The sequence below is a fragment of the Nyctereutes procyonoides genome, unplaced genomic scaffold, assembly GCF_905146905.1.
Source record: "Nyctereutes procyonoides isolate TBG_1078 unplaced genomic scaffold, NYPRO_anot_genome, whole genome shotgun sequence".
NCBI classification, from domain to species: Eukaryota; Metazoa; Chordata; class Mammalia; order Carnivora; family Canidae; genus Nyctereutes; species Nyctereutes procyonoides.
In genome coordinates this window covers 58,831,918-58,845,771 of record NW_026575140.1, presented here as the reverse complement: position 1 = coordinate 58,845,771, position 13,854 = coordinate 58,831,918, and the positions used below count along the sequence as shown (strand labels likewise).

Here is a 13,854-nt window from a genome sequence, read left to right as displayed (position 1 = left end):
GAAGCCTCCTTCCAGCCTGCTCCCGGGGTTGTCTGCAGTCAGGTCTACCAAGTGTGTGGGCCACTACTGGGTCGCTGGGCTCCCTAAACTCCGCTCCCCCCACACCTCGAAATCTCAGGTGGGATGCACGCGTTCCTGCACAGTTAAGGGCACCGAGGCCCCTTCCCTGCTGAGGCTAGGTCAGGGCCTGGAAGGTCCCGACCCCGGCGCGGGGGCTCTGGGAGGGAGGGCCTTGTCTCCCCGGCGACCATCCGGGGCTCCCCCTCTTCCCCTCCCGCTGCTCTGTGTCTCTCCCGCGCCAGGCCCTGGGTCTCAGCCTCCTCTGCCCCCCCGCCCCCGCCCCCCCCGCTGGTGTCTGGCCCGGGGGTGTCCCCTGGCGCTGCGCCCCCCGCGCCCCCGCCCGCGCCGCAGGGCCTCTCGCGTGTGCGCCCCCCGCGCGCTGCGGTGGTGGCCGGGCAGGGGTGCGGGGCGCCGGCGCGGGAGGCGGCGCCGGGCCCTTCGTCAGCCCCTCCCCGGCCGCGCCGCCGCCACTCGGCGCCTTTAAGGAGCGGGAGGGAGCCGCGAGGCGGCGGCTGCGGCGGCCGAGGCGCACGGGGCGGGGGCGCGGGGCGCGGGGCGCGGCGCGGAGTCCGCTCGGGCCGGAGGCGGCTGGGCGGCCGGGGCCGGGCCGGAGCGGCGAGGAGCGCGGGGACCAGCCGGAGCCCCCGCCCGGGACATGGCCCAGGCGGGCCGCGCAGGTGAGGGCAGGGCGGGCGGCCGGGGGAGGGGCCGCGGGCGCAGGTGAGCCCCCGCGCAGGTGGGCGGAGGTTCCGGGGAGGGCCGAGCGCCCAGCGTCCTTCCTGCACCCCCGGCAGCAGAGGCGCCGGGAGGGGCGCCGCGGGCGGGGTGGGGGGGCCGGGGCCGGTCAGGCCGTCCCCCTCCCCCAGGCGCGGGCGCCGCAGGGCTGCCCCGGGGCCGCCGCTCCATCCCACGCCCCCTGCGCAGCCTGGACGCGCCCCCTGCCCTGCAGCGCGCTCTCCCCGGGACGCGGCGGTTCCCCCCCAAGCTCCGTCAGGAGACCCAGATTTCTCCTCGGGAAGGAGGGGTGCCCCGCGCGCGCGCCGCCTGGGAGCCAACCCCGGGGACAGAGCATCAGGGTGGTGGGGGTGTGAAGGTGGGGCCTCCTCTGGGGCCCGTGGGCGGTGAGAGGCAGTGGGCGGCAGCATTCGTTCCTTCATTCATTCAGCCGGTCGTTCATTCACCCCCACGCGCTGTGTGTCAGGCCCGGAGCTGGGCCCTAGGGATCCGGAGGTGCCCGCGCTGGACCCCGGGGTGGGGGCGCCCACAAGGCTAGCCGCACACTGTGGGCTCAGCAGGGCCTGCTGGCGGGGCTGGCATGTGTGAATCCACCGTGAACTCATCCCCAGCCTGTGATGCTGGCAGGTGCTGTGCCATCCCCCGGGACTCGGCATTGGTCTGGCACCAACGCACCCCTCTACCCACCAGCAGCAGCAGTGCTGGAATGGGTATGAATTCCCCTGTACACACGCACACTCAGTGTGAGCACCCCAGGCCCTGTGCAAATCCATGGCCGCCCCATGGGCACCTCTTGGGATGCCCCTGTGCACAGACTGGGCATGTGGTTCAGGGCCCCCAGGAGTTCGGCTGGGGAGGGACACAGCAAATGTGGAGCCCATCTGAACACCTCCTTCTCACTGAGGAGCTGTGGGAGGCACCGGGAGATGACACCAGGCCAGCTGGAAATGCTGTGTCCCTCCCTCCTGTGAGAGCCCAAGGCCTTACCCGCCCCCGCTGCTCCCAGAGGGCAAATGGCAGGGCGTGTGTCCGCCCACCACCCCCAGCCTGTGTGTGCATGCGTGTGCACTTGCATGGATCACCTGCCGGGGCGCCGTTGTGTTGTTACAGTAGCAGCCAACGCATTCCAGGCCACATGCAGAGTGCCGGGGTGGGGGTGGGGGGATGGTTCTCACCAGCCACCCCCACCCAAGACATCCGAAACAGATACTCAGAGAGACAGCTCCTTAAGGTGGCCCAGAGAGTGTGGGCACAGCCTGGGTGCAGAGCCGGGTCTGTGGGACTCGGAGGGTGGTACGTGGTGGACTTTCTCTGTCACTGCCCAGTCAGGTGGCCCCCACGGATGGACAGGGAGTGCGGTCTGGCCCCTGCTCTGCCGTGGCTGAGAGTCCGCTGGACTGTTTTAGGGACAAGTGGAGAGCCGCCCTGCCTGGGGCATCAGCACCTCGTGCTGCTCCAACATCTCGTCTCTCCTGCCTCGGTGCTGAGTGTGGCCCTTCCCTTCTGGGCAGCGCTGACCCCTCCTCTGTGCAGCCAGGGACTCAGAAAGATGGGACTGTGCCCAGCCCTTCCGGACGACTCTGCATTTTGTAGATGTCCCCGGGCCTCTTCAGGCCCTGAGCCTACTGACCTGAAAACGGCTGTTGGGATGGTATGTGGGGGAGCTACACAGGTGAAGCTTTGGAACAGAGGCATCCTTGAGGACAGGGGCCCAAAGTGGGGCCGTGACACAGTGCTGGCTGCTCTGGACTGCCAGCTGCAGACAGGCAGGGCGACGGTCTAAAAGGGGGGTGACGTTAGGACCAAGGGAGGCTGAAGGCTGAGGTGGAGGCTGTGGGTGTGAGGGGCCTATGAGACATTCCCCCTGAACACTGGCCGGACGCCTGCGGAGTGGGGGGCAGGAGAGCCAGGGGTTGTGGAGCCAGCACAGTGTGTGACTGTGGGCAGGTGAGTGGTGTTCCTGGGCTCACGCAGTATGCGGCCCAAGCAGCCAGCCAGGGACCGTCACTGAAGGAGGCCATAGAAGGACTTCTACTTTGCCAGGAGAATCCAGGTACTTCCAGAAGGGATTGCGTGGATTAGAGTGCAGATCCCACACAAGTTATTGTCCGTTCCCAGGCCAGACCTGTGGTGGTGCCCAGCAGGCACCCAGTCTGGAGAGGAGAGGGGAGGCAGGGAGGGCCCGTGTTCTGCGCTAGGGCTACCTGTGGGCAGTGAGGCCACAGGCGGTATGGCTCAGTGAAGGCCAGCGGTCTCTAGGCTGCTGAAGTGGGGTAGGCAGGTGGCGCTGGGCAGGCCTGGGGTCGGGTCGGACAGAGGAAGAGGTGTGTGTGGAGGGGCACAGGAGGGCGAGCACCCAGAGGGTGGCTGGAGGCACCCAAGGGCGTAGGCCTGGGAGGGGTGTGTGGGGTGGGGGCAGGAAGAACTCAGGAAGTAGCACAGCAGTGGGGAATGGGACAGGGGGGGAGCCTGGGTGTTTGGTGGCCCTATCACCCACTGTGAGGGGGCGAGACCGGCCAGCAGAGCTGGCTCATAGGAGGGGCTGTTCTGTTCCCGCCACCCCAGTGTCGCCAGTGCCCGCGGTCGGGACCTCGTCTGGGCAGGGCTGGGCCGTCCAGGCCGGAGGAACCAGTTTCTGAGCTCCAGGTGCTGGCTCAGCTCTGGGGGGAGGTGCTGGCGGGCTGTGTGGGCAGGGGACTGATCTCGCAAGGGATTGATAGGCAGGGGACCCATCCCCCAGGGGATACATCTTGTGGAGGCCGGCTCTCCGGAGGACGGGAGGGGCTCCCAGGACCCTGGGAGATGGCAGGGGGTTCCAGGCATGACCCCGTAGTTGTCATCCTCATCATTGTGGACATGGGGAAGCTCCCAGGCCCTAGGGTGCCAGGATGGCTTTGCAGGGTCCCCTTCCTGGGGGCCCAGAGCCAACACAGGGGCTGAATCGGAGGCCAGTGTCCCGGCTCAAGGCCTGTCTGAAATTTTGCCTTCAGGAAGCCTTCGGGGACTTTCCTGCAGCGTTGGAGGTGTTGCAGCTCCCGCTCCTCTGCTGAGCGGCCCCCCTTGCCTGCCTCTCAGGCCTGGAAGCCCCTGTCCTCACAATGGGCCCTTGTTCCCCTGGCAGGTGCTGGGAAGTCCTCGGGGGGGGGGGGGGGGGACCCAGAGTGTGAGCTTACGGCTGGACTCCCCCCTTGCTGGGGCTGAGTCCGAGTTGGGCTGGCCAGAAGGTGTGAATGTGTGGCCTGTGGGGGTGGGGGGGCATGGAGTTTCTGGTCCCACCTTCAAGTTAGCAGGGCCGCAAACAGGCTGGGGAACCCAGGGCCCTCTTCTGGGGCCATTTTCACCAAGGACAGGGTGTGAATGCTCTGTGGGGAGTGGGGATGTCCCCGTGGGTTCTGGGTGCTGTGGTGGGCAGCCCAGGGGCGAGGGGACACCCTGGCACGTGCGTGATGTCACCTGCTCCTTCTGCATTGGCTCGAGTGTGTCTCTGTGGGGGAGGCTCTGTGTTCCTCCTACTTTGTGGATGAGGACACCAAGCCCCAGGAGGACAGAGTGTCTCATCCTGGGAGCCCCTGAAGCCAGAGGCAAGGCTGGAGGAGGATGGGGGTTTCGTCCCTGCTTGGATACACATCCCTGGCAGTTAGGCTGCATCACGGAGAGGACAGAGAGGCCGCTGGCTCCATCCGGGCTCACCTTAATGAGTCCTTGTAGGCCTCAGTGTCCTCAGCGGCGACCAGGGGGTCGGGACGGGGAGGGGAATAGCTGGGAGCCAGGACCTGCTGTAAGTTTGCTCTAGGGCTGCTTTTTCTCCTTTCTCGGCCCTCCGGCCCTGCTGGCCTGTGCCTGGGGGTCTCCTCCCCGCTCTTCTCCTGCCCTCGGGGCCCCCAGTGTGGAGGGGGCATGCCCCGGGCTGGTCCTGGGGGTCTGCAGCCAGGCCGGGCAGGGGTGATCGGTACCCCCACCAAGGGCTGGGATGGGAGGGGGCTGAGAGTGCACAACAGCCTGGAAATCACATGAGATCCCAACCCCCCCCCCACGCCCTCAAATCCTCTTTACTCCCAGCTTTAAAATTCTTGTTTTCTAAAGAGAAAGAAAATGCTAAATTGTACCCCCTTTTGCAAAGGAACAGAGCCTTAATGAGTCACTCTGGAGGTAACTGCCACCTCCAGGGCGCCACGCCCGCTGCCCGCCCGCACAGCTGGGTGGCCACGGCACCCACGGGGTACACATGTGGGTGGGGGGAGCCTCCTGCCATGGCCCCCGGCCCACCGCCTCTGGGCTGTCCCCAGGGCAGCATTTATGGGGTTTGCGCTGAGGTGCTCAGGGCCTATGTGGCCACATCAGGCTCCACTTGAGGCTGGGGGACAGGGAGGGGGAGGCTCTGTGGCTGGAGGGGGATCAGTGTGTGCGGCCAGGGTGGCCAGGGGCAGGTGCTGTGGGAAACCCGGTACCTGGGCGTCAAGCTGTTCCCAGGCTTCTCAGGAAGGCGCTGCTCCAGGCTGGGAGCCATGGGGTATGGGGCTGACCCGCAGGGGTGGGTCCCCGGAGCGCTTGTGGAGCCCGTCTTGTTTGGAGATGGTCGCCCTAATGTTTGCAGAGCCGCCTGTGTGGGGGAGGCACCCTCTTCCCAGACACCCCATCGTCCTGGAGGGGAGGACCAGCCATCTGAGAGCCAGGATGCCAAAGGAGGGCTGGATGCAGAAATGGAAACCCGCGCTCTGTCCGGGAGGGGTGCTGGGTTGTTGTGGATCTGAGGCCTCTTCAGAGTGGAGCCATCTGCTGCGAGGCACGTCACCTCCTGCGTGGCAGCCACTCGGGGACGGATTGCGGGGCGCGGGCCTTAGGGTGGGCTTGGGGGGCCATTCCAGGGACCTGTCCTTGCAGGTGCGGCACGTCTGGGGCCGCCCACCACCTCTTGGATGCCGCTGTCTGTCTGGACGGCCCCAAGTGCCCAGGCCATGTCGTCCTTGCCGGGTCGCCCCACTGACCGGGCCCAAGGCTTCCCTCCCCTGGGAGGCTGGTCCCGGATGAGCAACTCTGGAGTCATCCCTGGTGGTAAAAAGCGCTATTTTCAGCTTTCCCATTACTGCCCAGTACGTGTGTGGGGGGTGTTTATCCCTTGCTGTCTTTTTGTTCCTTCTGGAACAGCCGCGGGAGCACTGAGCAGCCCCACCTCCAGGGTCCTGGCCGCCGGCTCCTGGTGCCATGATTTGGCACCAGATGGGGAGCCTGCAGGCCAGAGGCAGCCGGGCCCCACCCCTGCTCGGGAGCAACCTGAGGCGACAGGTAGTCAGACGGCCCACGTGGGGTTCCCTTGGCCGGGGCTGCTCCCGGTGACTTGCTTCAGGCAACCGTAGCCTTCGGTGCCTCAGCAGAGCATGGGTGGTGTGTGGAGGTGGGGCCTGCAGCATCCTCTGTGGCCCCTGTGGGTACCCAGGGCATGGGCCTGTTTCCCACTCCCCACGGGGCTCCTGGGGTCACACCGGGGGACCTTCCTGCAGCTGTGAGGCCCCCCGCCCCTGCTGCCCTCCCGAGAAGCCCGCAGGTGGCAGAGCTGTCTCTGGCACAGTGACAGGTGCCACAGGAGCTCTCTTGAGCGGGAGGAGAAAGCCTTTCCCTTGTGGAGCAAGAGTCTGGCAGGACAGAGGGGGACGTCTGGGGAGACCCGCCTCAAACACTTCGGGACCATCAGGAGCCAAAAGGGTAGAGCTGAGAAGGTACAGCAGTAACCAAAACTATTAATCACTAATTATCTCCTAAATAGGGTAATTAATGGGTGTTTAAATGGTATATTTATGAGATACCAAGAGGTCTTCAAGAAGCATATTTTTTTCAGAGTAGCTGGTTGACCACCTGTGTCCTGTGGGGGAACTCTGGGGTCCTCATCCCCCTCTGGCCCAGGCCTGGGGGCAGGCAGGCTGGCTTCCTCCTCGGGTCCGTCTGTCCTCGGCTTCAGGCGGGGGCCTCACGGACCATGCAGCTCCCTGGATCGCATGACATTGCTGGAGAGAAGGCAGCGTCAGCAGAGGACGTGCCCCTCCGCGGTGCCTGTGCGGCCAATGTCAGGCGGAAGGCCGTGGCTGGTGCTGTGGCTCCATGGTGCCATATTTGCAGCAGGGTCCGCCACGGGGACGTGGCTTCATTTGCAATGTGGTTGGAGCTGTGGGCCACAGCCTGTGGTGTGCCCAGGGCTGTGACCCGGCTGTGACCCTGCCAGTGGCCTGGTGCTCTGGGGGTGGGGGCATGTGGTATGTGTCAGGGTCACTGTGCAGCCTGGGGTCCACACCTGCCCTCGTGGAGCCACCTGGCTGCCCAGACACTGGATCTCTACAGGGTCCTATAGGATCTGGGCTCCAGCAGACAGGCTCCCCAGGCTCCCCGCATGTCCCCGAAACAGCCTGGCCCATAAGCTCATCAGTGGCGCATACAGCAGTTTGGGACGTAGTTAGGATATGTTTCCATAGCAACCAACCCCAACCTGCATTGGTTTCCTTCCGCGGCTTCTACTGGCCTCGCATCCCTCCTTGGTGGCCCCACAGCCTCTCCTGACCCAGAGAGGAGGTCTGACGACAGGTGCGGTGGGTGCTCCCCCAGGGGTGGCTCTGGGTGTCCCCTGCATCGGGCCGTGTGGACAGAATGAGAGCTCCTGGGCCTGCTGTTCTCGTATGTGCATGCACATGTGCATGTTCATGTATATATGTGTGTGTGTGTGTATCTGTGCATGCACTTATCCATGTGTTTGCGCACACATGTGCATGCGTGTTTGTGCACCTGCAGTATTATGTGCACGTGTACATATTTGCACATGTATGCATTTGTGTGTGTGCATATGCACATGTGTGCATCCATATGCATGTCTGTGCATGTGTGTGCACTTGTGCATGCATGCATGTATATGTGAATATCAGCACATATCTGTGTGGCTATATATGTTTGTGTTTATAGTGCATGTGTGTACATAACCAGGACATGTGCCTGCACATATGTGTGCTTGTGTGTGCACATGTGTGCATGCATGTGTGTTCATGTGCACGTATCTGCACGTATTATGTGCATGCGTATGCATTCATGTGTACATATGTGTGTGCAGTTCATATGCATGTCTGTGTGCATGTGCATGTCTGCTCATGTGTATATGTGTGTCTGTGTGTGACACATGGAGAGACTGGGGACGAGGGCCCTGAGTGAGCCACAGTGGATCACATGTTTGCTGAGGCCCCATCAGAGGCCGCGCACCCGCCTGGCTTCGGTGCAGTGTGAGGCAGGGCTGGGCAGCAGGCCCAGGGCTGGACACCCCCCCACCAGGCTGCCCAGAGGCATGCAAGGCTCCCAGGAGGCCTGGGAGTCGGCGGGTGTGACTTGAACACCTACAGAGCATGGCCAATCACCGCAGACACCTGGGGCCCCTCAGTCCTCTGATTAGCCACACTTCTGATCCTGGAGGAGAAGCTTCTAGATCCAGCTTCTTATACAAACGGCATGATTGCTTTGACTTGCATCTTTCCTCCTGCCCACCCAGCCCACCCTGTCCTGAAGACTCAGTGGGGGCCCCTTCCCCAGGAAGGCCTCCGGGCCTCCAGCCTGTGGGGCCCCTGCGTCCGGGACATGTTGTGCACACCCATGGGGTGCGGCATTGGCACTTGGCCCAGGGCCAGGCTGCCCCTTCTCTGCCCTGCGCTGCTAGGGCTGGGCCCAGAAGCTGCAACCCGGGGCCGGGAGCAGTGGGTTAGCTTTCTCCCTGACTCCCTCGTGTTCCCGTCCTGGACCTGCAGTGGTGCCAGGGAGCCGGCTTCTGTTGCTCCATGGCCTGTGTGCTAACTTCTCCGGGAAGTTCCTGCTCGTGCCTGTGAACTACTGTGTGTGTGATGCAGAGACAGGGAGGGGGTGCATGGAGCGTGTTCGTGGCTGTGTCATCAGCACAGGCATGGGGAGGGAGAGGGGCTTGGGAGGATGGCGCTTTCCAGGGAACGCAGCCACACATTCAGATGTCTGCACAGATATGAGGATACGCAGACATGGACCTGCAGAGCCCGTGGATGGGCCTGGCTTCCAGAGTCGCCTCCAGCGCCTACCGGCTCCGTGACCTCGTGTCGATAATGGCATGTGTGTCAGCTGTAGGATGGGGACATGGGGGCTCCGTTAGGGTTATTTTAGGCAACTTCCCGCAGGGTGTCTGGCTTGCTCCAGTTACTCCACAGGTCACCTTTTAGTCATTTGCTCGTTGGCCAAACAATTGTGCTGGACCCAGAGCAGGCACAGAGCTGCGGGGCGGGGAGTCCTCATCCTCACTGTTCTGGGGTTGTGGGGCCCAGACTTTAAATGCCCCCCGAACTGTGTGCCCCACCCTAAGCTTCAGGAGACTCCCTGGCCCTCTAGGCATCTGTGTTCCCATGTCTCTGAGCATGCAGGTGATGGCCTCGGGGTGGGGAGCCCCCCGTCTGCAGCAGGCCCTGCCCTGTCTCTTCTCACCCCTGTCTCTCCTCCACCTCTGGCTCCGGCCATGTGGGTCCTTGTCTGCCTCTCAACCCTGCCCCTGTGGTTCCTGCATCTGAGAACATTGGCGTGTATGTCCCACGCGTGCGTGTGCAGGAGTGAGTGTGCACACACGCTGGGTGTGCCTGGCTCCTCCTCAAGGATGGAGGGACAGATCTTCGGGAAGGCCCCTCATATCCTGCCATGTCATCCCACCACTGTGTCCCTTTGTGACATGTGACTTTGTTTAAAAGCCTGTGGGACGATGTGAGGAAGCGTGCACCCCCCATACAGAAGCTGGGTGACACCTGCTGCTAAGTGTTCCAGAAGCGTGGGCAGCTGATGCCCGTGCAACCCCTTACCAGAGGCTGTTTGGAGCAGCCCCGGCCTGAGAGGAGGGTAGGATTTTTAGTGCATCTGAACGAACCTATAGTGTATATTTAAAAACCAATGCGGGGGGAAACCAATGCGGCGGGAGGGGGGGATGTCTGGGGGGCTCCGTGGGTGAAGTGTGTGCCTTCTGCTCAGGTCATGACCTCAGGTCCTGGGGTTAAGTCATGCGTTGGCCTCCCTGTCCAGCCCCTGCCCAGCGGGGAGCCTGTCTTCCCTCCCACTTGTGTGCTCTCTCTCAATCTCTCTCTCTCTCTGTTGCTCTCTCTAATGAATAGTCTTAAAAAAATAACATAAAAACCAAAAACTGATGCAGGAATGCATTTTGAAAACAAGGAGGATAACAGTAAACAAGACAAACATGCCTTTGAAAAGAAATTCAAATAGTGACTCTGTCCAGAGGAGAGGGTCTCCTCTTCAACAGAGTGGCGCTGTGTGAGTACTCTGTCAGTGCCTCGCTGTGTGTCTGTCTGTCCTTCCTTCCCTGAGTCCGCTGTCAGATGCGTGGGGAGGGGGGCACAGCAGAGATGGGAGGGGGACATACTGTTTTCTCCAGGTCACTTCCTCCTCCCTGCTTGGCCTCCCCCCTCCCCCCGCCCAGAATGTCAGCTCTGCGAGGTCCCCACCCCGTCTCCGTATGTGCCATGGTGTCCCCAGCGCCTGCATGGTGCCTATGGGTGGGCAGCCATGTGACACCCGAGCCCCCCTGCCCTGTTCGCCTGCCTCCAGCGGGGAGAAGCCCCCCAGCTTCCCTGCAGCCCTGCCCTCCAGCTGGACCCCCACAAAGGCCGGCCTGTCACATGTGTCATCAGCGTGGTGGTGACCTAGGGTGATGGTGGACAGGACGCAGGATGTGGTAGGGGTGCTGCAGGAGGCACATGTCTGGAGACTTCCTCCTTCCCTGGGCTGGAGCGCACATACGTGTGCGTGCGTGTGTGCTGGGGTGGGGGTGGCAACAATGTCCCGGCCTTGTCTCCTGGGCAGAGCGTGCGCCATTCGGGTGCGAGGGCCGCCACAGCTGGGAGCTTCTCCTGAACCCTCGCGCTTCAAGCTCAGGAGCCAGGTAGACTCGGGTCAAGCTTCTGGGGAGCCCATTGGCGCTTGCACTCGGGTGCCACACTTAACACTTAGGGCCCAAATAACAGGGACAGTAGGACGGTCCTCACCACCTGGTGCTTGCTGCTGAGGACCACGGTCAATCTGCCTAGCGACGGATGTTTGCATATTAATCTAGTGCATGTGGTAGTTTCTATACTTTTTAGTATCTGTGACTAGGAACACACGTAACGTTAGTGTGACTTCAGCAAGAATTTTTATTTTTATTTTTTTTATTAAAGTTTTCTTTTTTTAAATTTATTTATGATAGTCACAGAGGGAGAGAGAGAGAGAGAGAGAGAGGCAGAGACATAGGCAGAGGGAGAAGCAGGCTCCATGCACCGGGAGCCCGACTTGGGACTCGATCCCGGGTCTCCAGGATCGCGCCCCGGGCCAAAGGCAGGCGCCAAACCGCTGCGCCACCCAGGGATCCCAAAGTTTTCTTTTTTTAATAAAGATTTTATTTATTTATTCATGAGAGAGACACAGAGAGAGGCAGAGACACAGGCAGAGGGAGAAGCAGGCTCCCTGCGGGGAGCCCGATGTGGGACTCATCCCAGGACCCTGGGGTCACGCCCATGAATTTTTAAATGACTGTGTGCTTTCGTAAATCACATAAATCTCTATACATGTTGGATTTATACATAAACACTTCTTTTTGCATTTTCAGTAGGGAGGGGTTTCTTTTGCTGATACTGTAAATGGTGTTGTTTTTAAACATCTCAAACTGTTTTTTTGTTGATGATAATAAGCAAGAGTGCCGTTGACTTTTGTATATTGGTCTTGTGTCCGGCAATCTTGCTGTACTCAACTACTTGTTCCAGTCATATTTTTGGTGGAGTTGCTTTTTAAAAAATATTCTTTAAAAATTTATTTATTTGAGACAGAGAGAAAGCATGAGCATGAACGGGGGTTGGGAAGCCACAGAGGGAAGGAGCAGACTCTCCGCAGAGCAGGGAGCCCAAGGCAGGACTTGATCCCAGGACCATGAGATCATGACCTGAGCTGAAGGCAGACGCTTAGCTGACTGAGCCCCCTGGGCACCCCTTATTTTCCATATAGACAGTGATGCCATCGAAAATGGAGGGAATTTTGGGTTTTGCTTCCAAGTGTGTACCTTTTGTTTTGTCTCTTGTCCTGCTGTGCTAGCTAGGACTATCTCCACTCACATCAGGGCACCAGGCCCACTTCCATGTTAAAAATGCTCAGTGTTGGTGCATCCCTTGCAGTCAATCCAGGGCCTGGACCAGTCTGCCACACTGCCTACAGCGAGTGGCCAGAATCAAGAGTGTCTAGGGTTCCCCATGGGGAATATGGATCAGACCCAGTGTTGCACCTATAGGTCACTTCTGGGCTTTGGGACGAGCTTCTGGCCTGGCTCCCAGCCACAGTGTGTGTTCATGAGTTGGCAGTAAATCCAGGGCCTGGGAACAGGAAGGGTGTGTGTTGGGGAGTTTGTGGTGGGTTGGGTGGGGGGTCAGGTGGTGAAGGGGTCAGGCAGGTGGAGGGAATGGGTGGGAGGTGCTGTCCCTGGGCCAACAGGGCTGACCTTGCCCTTCAGGAACAGAACAGTGTGTGCTCCAGGCTCTGGGCTCAGGGCAGGGACCCATGCTAGGTCCTGCAGGGGACTTCAGGGGAGCGGGGCTGCTGCGGGCTCCCTGGGGCTATCTGTGTCCCCATAGCCATGCCCAGGGAGAGCACTTGTGCGTTGGCATCTGCTGCATGTGCAGACAGGCTCCCCAACACCAGCCAGAATCGAAAAGGGAGGTTCTCCATCAGGTTCCTCATTGTGCCTATGGGGAAACTGAGGCACAGAAATGAGACGTGTGCCTGCTGGTCGGGGCTGACATCTCAGCAATGGCAAGCTCTGTGTGCATGGTGGTCATACTGTTTTCCATACAATCTAAGATGCAGTCAATGCCTAAGATACATGATTATTTTATAAACCCCGAGGAAGAATAATCAAAACCATTTATAGCTGAGCCCCGAACTCCATGGGCGCCTGGGGTGCTGACTTCTGCATGGTCAAAAGCCCACAGATGACTGCTGACTCCCCAGAATCTCACTGGTTGTTGTCCACCATCAGCCAGAGCCTCACCAGGAGCATAAAGAGCCGATGAGTCTGTGTTGTGCATATCGTATGCACTATGTGCTGTAGTCGCTGTGGGTCAGGCCAAAGAAAAGAAAATGTTATTAAGAAACATGTAGGGAGGGATCCCTGGGTGGCGCAGTGTTTGGCGCCTGACTTTGGCCCGGGGCGCGATCCTGGAGACCCGGGATCGAATCCCACGTCGGGCTCCCGGTGCATGGTGCCTGCTTCTCCCTCTGCCTGTGTCTCAGCCTCTCTGTCTCTCTCTGTGTGACTATCATAATAAATAAATAAAATCTTAAAAAAAAAGAAAGAAACACGTAGGGAAGTCTGCTGAGAGGAAAAACACCTGTGTTTATCGAAAGGACCGTGTGTAAGTGGACTTGTGCAGCTCAAGCTCGCGTGACCCAAGGACCAGCTGTGAACTATGATGTGCTGTTATGTAAGACATGCTCCGAGTTGGTTTTTATATTTTCTTTAAGATTTTATTTATTTATTTGAAAGAGCCAGCACAGAGGCAGGGAGAGAAGCGGCTCCCTCTGGGGAGCCCGATGCAGGACTCGATGCCAGGACCCTGAAGTCACGCCCTAAGCCAAAGGCAGATACTCAACTGCTGAGCCCCCTGGGTGCCCCAAGACATGCTCTTGTTTTAAAGATGTTAATGTGTGAAAAAATGTGCTGGTGAGCACACCGAGGCCTTGGTTTGAGGTTTTCAGGCTCCCGAGGCGGGTATGCATGTCCTCACCTCACAGCCGGAGCCCTGAGGAGCAGAGGGGCAGGGGGCTCACCTGCCGGTGCACAGCTTTTTGGGGACGAGGGCTGAGCTGGGATCCTGTTCTTCCTCAGCCCTGAGCTCTTAACCAGCAGCCGCCCGAGTCCCCTGTGTTTTTTGCAATGTGGCCACATCCACACATGGGGAGCCCTTGCATCATAGATGCTGGGGTGTCATCCAGGCCCTGGTGTTGCCAGGGCTCAATGGTCAACTGTCGATAGTGAGCTTCTTGGGAGCATCCCCC

At 60.5% G+C, this 13,854-nt stretch overlaps 1 protein-coding gene across 2 annotated transcripts in view; it reads left to right on the top strand.

Moving 5' to 3' along the window:
* The first annotated feature begins 604 nt into the window (after positions 1-604).
* PITPNM3 (PITPNM family member 3) overlaps positions 605-13,854 on the top strand; it is a 60,039-nt gene continuing 46,789 nt past the window's right edge. For both annotated transcript variants that reach the window (XM_055306102.1, XM_055306103.1), the window contains exon 1: positions 605-737. In XM_055306102.1, coding sequence (XP_055162077.1) covers positions 716-737 — 22 coding nt within the window. In that variant the 5' untranslated portion in view covers positions 605-715. The remainder of the gene's footprint in view (positions 738-13,854) is intronic.